General features: G+C 47.7%; 1 protein-coding gene across 1 annotated transcript in view; it reads left to right on the top strand.

The window, feature by feature from the left end:
* The window catches only part of RHOJ (ras homolog family member J), a 97,740-nt gene that overhangs the window by 86,281 nt on the left and 5,459 nt on the right, over positions 1-6,000 (top strand). Inside the window, exon 3 of the mRNA XM_019518437.1 lies at positions 2,395-2,559. Coding sequence (XP_019373982.1) covers positions 2,395-2,559 — 165 coding nt within the window. The remainder of the gene's footprint in view (positions 1-2,394; positions 2,560-6,000) is intronic.

Raw genomic sequence — 6,000 nt, forward strand, 5'->3', positions numbered from 1 at the left:
CCTGACCTGAAACACTTGTGTCCACATTTTTCCTTCTGAAGTGAAAAAAAAAAAAATCATCAAAAAAATCAGTTTGGGACAAACAGGATGCTTCTTTCCATCAGAAGCAAAACATTGAGCTTCTCTTTGGGGTGGTCTCTTTCTTTTTCTAAAAAGTTCATTTGACCTAATTTTGTTATTTTGAAACGCACACAAAAATTGTAACGTTTGGTTTTAAAAAATGTCGAACCACGGTGTATTCCTATGGAAAACGATGCCCAGGTCTCTGCATAAGAATGAACTCTTTGTACTTGCTTATTCAAAGTAGGACAAGGATGAGGTCAGGGATGACCTAAAGCAATATGGTGCCCTGCATGCATCATTGTTGTAGGCCCCACCAAAGCCCTGCCTGCATGGGCGGGAACACTGACCCTCCTCCATCTCCAATTTATTTTGGCTCCCTTCCAAGAAAGCAGCAATATGAGATTTGATCCCAGATTCCCCGACCCCAGACTACAGGATATAGAGGTCTCTCACACCCTCTTCCAGCTCCCACTACCCACAATCCAGGAGCTGGGAAACTTCTGCTAAAAAAAAAAGTTTCCTCCAAACTGGCAAGTTTCCCTCCAAAAAGTTTTGGTTTCATCCATTTGATATTTTCTAACCAAAAATAAAAAAGGGAGTAGCCATCAGAAAATCCCCAACTTGATCTAATCTAGCTCCTCATTGTACTACTCCAAACACATTCATCCATTTCACATAATCCCAGCAACTACTCCAAGTCCCAAGATTGGAAAGAAACTCCGTTTTCCTTCACTAATATCAAAACAGCTGACTAGGTGGTACATCTCTGCTTTGAGCTGACTGAGTTTGCACAGCTATCCTGGGAAGAAGACATCTTCCCTCACAAGACAAAGGCCTGTGGAGACATTAAATCACCTTGAATCATAACTGGATTTGAGCTGCTTAGCTGCTTTTAGGTTTCCAAGATGAGAATTTCTGATCTTGATTGACAGGCTGCTAAATCTAGCGTGAGATGATGATGCAACTGCATAGCCCAAAGGCCTGTTTTTGTTGTTCAGGGTCATGTCTATAATATCAGCTAAGAAGAATACAGCCCATAATATGTACTGTATTGTAAGCACATGACATATTGGTTCTCTAACAACAATAATTATCTGCAAGAGCAATGGCCGTCAAATTCCTGGGATTATGGCCTATTGCCTAAAGGCTGAGGCCAGCAGGCACAGTCTAAGAGCTGTGTCTTATAGAAACGGCACTTTTCTTGTCTTGCTATTGCTGCTGGTGACAGCACTTGTTTATCGTGTTATCACCCCACTGCCCATTGCTAGGGAAATAAAATAGCAGCTCAGTCTTGCTCCTCAATGTCCAGGTAGGAGGAGGTTGACAGAGTGGAATTAAGCCCTAATCGGTGGCCTTGGTACATGATCACCCTACAGCCCCTCTGCAGCTGCTCTTTCCCTGACATTTATCAGCCCCCACAGACAGTGGAGCTAGGGACAGACATTACACAAACAGGTTTAGGTGATCAGAAACTGGTTTAAACCTGTAACAGAACAAATGTTCAGTGCACATAAACTGGTTTGAAAATGGCTCAAACAAATTTGAGATACACCTGGTTGAATGTAGTATCAGACTTAAATGATTTGGCTCAAACCAGTTTATGCAATGTCTGTCCCAGACTGCTTGCTGGTTTAAGTTAACCAGACTCCCCCAGTATCCTGGTATGCTCCCTGGGCTGGACGGGGCTGTCTGCTCCATAGCAGACCTGGCCCCCCGCCTTTGTTCCCTGGCTGCAGCTCCAGCAGAGACTGCAGACGTCTGCCTGGCTTGTCCCTGCTCCCCCTTACTCCTCTCCCCATCCCCTCTGCCTTACACAGATGCCTCTCGGCATTAGCTACCAGACCACATGCTGGCTACAGTTCATTATGTGGCAGATGGGGCAAAGGCAGAATCAACAGGTAGCTGGTAATGTCCCTCTGTTGTTTTCTTAATGGGCTGATAAACACTGAGTTGGGGGTGATAAACACTTCTTTATCAATTCCCTGCTGGGCTGGTCAGAAGAAAAGGGAACCCCTCCCTACTCAGAGCATCCTGCTGGGACCTAGCCATGCCCCCTCAGCTCAGTACTGAGAAAGGGGAGGGAGGGCTGCTCTAGTGCCCCCCAGCTTCTAGCCTGAGCCACTGCAGGCATGTGCCTGCATTTCTGGGATGTCTCTACTGTTGAAACTGATTCAGCCTAGCCAGGTTAGACTAACCTGCAAAGACAGTGTCAATTCAGGCTCAGGCTTTTTGAGCGTCTGTCCCTAGCCTGAGGGACAGTATTGGGCACTTCATGATGTGCTTGCAGAGATGCTACATGGTGATAATACACTTCATTTTGCTCTCTGACAGGAGGACTACAACCAACTGAGGCCTCTGTCCTACCCCCACACAGATGTATTCTTGATCTGCTTCTCAGTGGTGAACCCTGCTTCTTACCACAACGTCCAAGAAGAGTGGGTGCCTGAACTGAAAGACTGCATGCCTGATGTGCCTTACGTGCTCATAGGAACACAGGTAGCTGCTTACTATTCTGGGAAGTGTCCCAACCAAGGCAAGGGGTCTCAAACTCAACACACAGTCAGCCCCATACCCCCTCAAAACCAGGAGAAATGTGCTAGGGCTCAGGCTTTCCTGCAGTGCCGAGTTCCCCTGAAAGCTTTGTTTTTCTGCACGCCCCCTGGGAGTGGGAGCCATGTGTGTTGGGGGAAACCTTGTACTTTTGTCTTGATGTAAAAACTCAGTCATGCCTGAACTATGGAGCCTGATTTGGGGGGCTGAAGTTTGCATGAACCCAAACAAACCACGAGGCCTCACCAAATACTATGCAAGCAGAACTCCTCAAGCTTCACAGTCCTGTGCTCACTACTAGGGAGCTCCTTAAATCACTGTGGTTCGGGGCAAAGCATTACGTTCATGTACATTTCTCTGGAAAAGGAGAGATATGTCATCCCTCAGTATTCAACCCTTTCTGCGAGTGACCCCTTGAATAAAGCTCTTTTTAGAGTCTATTACTTCTTCCAGAGCAGCAAGGCAGTCAAGGGTGCTTCTTTCACCTGGAAACTCAGTGCATAGGAACTGCCAGGCCAAGGACCCAAGATCCATCTCCTCCAATGTCCCTCCATAACAGTGCCCAGCCCCCATTGTGTTGAAAAAGGCATGAAGTCCAGACTAAGGAGCTGTTGGACAATCTCTCCTCCACAGGAGACTTCACCTGATTCTCTAATAGTTGCAGATTGCCTAAAGTCCCAAAGCCTGAAGTTTAATCTCTCTTCCAAAGAAAGCAGGTCTTTTCCTTAGCAGAAAGGACTAAGCTAGAAATCAGATCTGTTGTTATTATCTGGGATGCTTCGTCACACCCAAGCTATGGGAGCTGGCACCGGTTCTGCCATGTCATTTTTATCCCATATATGGGATCCCACCTACTCTGCTACTTTCATAGCACAAGTCAACAAAGACATGGAGAGCCCAGTCCCTCTAGGCACTGAGCACCCGCCTACAATAGCTAGAAGCCTTTTGACTGATGGTGATCCTGCCTCTTGCTGGCTGGGGCACACAGCCTATAAAAAGGCACAGGGGAAAACCAATGAGTCTTTGCCAAATGAGGAAGATAATTTTTCACATTTCTAAAAGAATGCTGAAAATAACAGGCAACGCACTCATGTATGCCGAGGTTTTTTAGAGATGGATTTACAGGACGGCAGTTCCCTAGACAATCAGCATCCAGCTTGGTGCATCTTTTGAAAGGGCTTTAAAAATCTCATCTTTTCTTAAAAGATGACTTTATAAAAGTGTTTTCCTCTGCTGGTTGCAGTACCGTTGACCTGCTGATTCGACAAGAGCAGGCCTATGATACAGCCATAAAGGGAGCTGTCACTCAAAGGCTTTACATTTGTTTATTTAAGGACCCAGGCTATTCTGCCCTGACATGCTGCGTTATGACTCCCTTAAGGCTCAGTCTTGTGGTCCGCGTGTATACAGAACCTCATTAAGGCCACTGGAAGTGTAACTTGCCCCAAGATTGACAGCTCAGACTCCCAGACTTGATTGGAAGCTGCAGGCAGGTTTTCAAGGGGAGCGATAATAAATATAACGAAGAAACAAAGTCGCACAAGCAACAGGCAACTCAGCCAAACTTCAAGACTCATCCACGGTTTAAAAGGGACATTGAATAAGTGAAAGGGATTCATAGCAATCATACAAATCACAGAGAAGTGGGGCTGGAAGGGACCTCCAGAGGTCATCTAGTCCAGTGGTTCTCAATCTTTTTTATACCAGGACCGATTTGTAAACATCAATGGCCAGTCCTAACCCAGTGCCCCTCACTCCCGACCCATTACCCCCTAACCCAGCCCCAGCTCCCGCAGTGTGTGGGGCGGGGGGGAAGGCATGGAGGGGGCCCAAGCAGCCCCTCGCAGGCTGGAGCTCTGCCAACCTGCAAGGGAAAACCATGATTTCCCACATTTTTCTTCTTTGAAGGAGAAACCATGTTTTAAAAGTTTGTTGAACCATTTTAAAAGTTTGCTTGCAACCCTTTCATATATTCTTGTGACCCACTTTTGGGTCACAACCCACAGGCTGAGAAACACTGATCTAGTCCAACTCCTGTCTGACCCACGATCATCCTTATCCAAACCATCTCATACAAATCCATAATCTAACCTCTTAGTAAAACTACCATCAACCCTGACATGACATAAGGCATAACACCCTAACCTGCCGTGGGTAAAGGAGGGGACAATGGCAGCCAACGGCCCGCTTCCATTAAAGGTTGTTAATATATGCTTAAGAGATCCCAGGTACAGGGCCATGTCACCTGCTACAGAGAAAGGCAAAAACCCCTTCAGTCTATACCAACATAAACCGTGGGCTAAAATTCCTTCCAGACCCCAAATATGGTGATCAGTCTGACCCCGAGTGAAGAGGCAAGACCCTCTAGGCAGAAACCTCTGGCATTAAGTCCCAACAGAGGCACCGGCCTGCCCAGCCTTTGCTGCAGCCAACATCCAATGCCTCTGAGGAATACGTAAAAAAACCCCAAAAAACCTAACACATAGCAGAAAACCAGGGGGAAGGGATTCCCTCCCAGCCCCATGAGGCAACCAGAAGCATGGGAAATATCCATAGTACAGAAATATGCAACCCTTAACACGCATGCCAATTAGTGGCACTAGGGGACATTTTCCTCAGCATGCCAGGAGGTGTCATGAGGAAAATGTTAAAAAATATATATTTTTGTTTAAGTTGCTGCTCTGGGCTGCTCCCCACGTCTGTGGTGGTGCATCTTGGAACCTGAAAAAATCAGAGGAGCTGCTCCCACCTATTTTGCAGGTTCCCCTATGCATCCCCCCACCTTACCACTCACTGCTCCCTCCTGATCAGCAAGGAGGCAAAAACCAGGGTTTTAAATACAGTGCCGTTTTTGCCTCTTGGCCAATCAGTAACACACTGTGGAGCTGCCATGGCCCCTTGGCCAATCAGCAATGAGCAGCAAAAATGGCTCTATATTTAAAACTGCAGTTTTTGCCTCCCCACTGATCAGGAGCAAGCAGCGGGGCACACAGGGGACCCTTCAAAATTAAAACAGCCACTGCGCAGTCCACTCCCACTGTTAATTTGGTTGGTTCCTAATCATGGGTGACTCATAGGGGAGGAAACAATGGGGCATGTGCCCCCCCCCCCAATTTCCACGAAGGCTGCTGGCAGGGGCCCAAGTGGCTTGTGCCACACTGCTGACCAGGTCTGGAGCTGGGGCTAGGGTAGCAGCAAGCAGGCTGCACTGTGCAACTGTGCAGCAAGCCTCCCCTGGCACCACCTCTGGCACTGCCTGTCCCCACCTGCCTGCCTGCATTGTTGGGGGGTAGGGGAAGGGACACCAGCAGCAGAAGTGGCCACCACCTCATGGGCCCAATGCCTGTGCCATTTTCCACAAACCTGGATTGGGGGGGGGGGGGGGGG

Source organism: Gavialis gangeticus, unplaced genomic scaffold (assembly GCF_001723915.1).
Source record: "Gavialis gangeticus isolate Ggan-Ray unplaced genomic scaffold, GavGan_comp1, whole genome shotgun sequence".
Lineage (NCBI taxonomy): Eukaryota > Metazoa > Chordata > Crocodylia > Gavialidae > Gavialis > Gavialis gangeticus.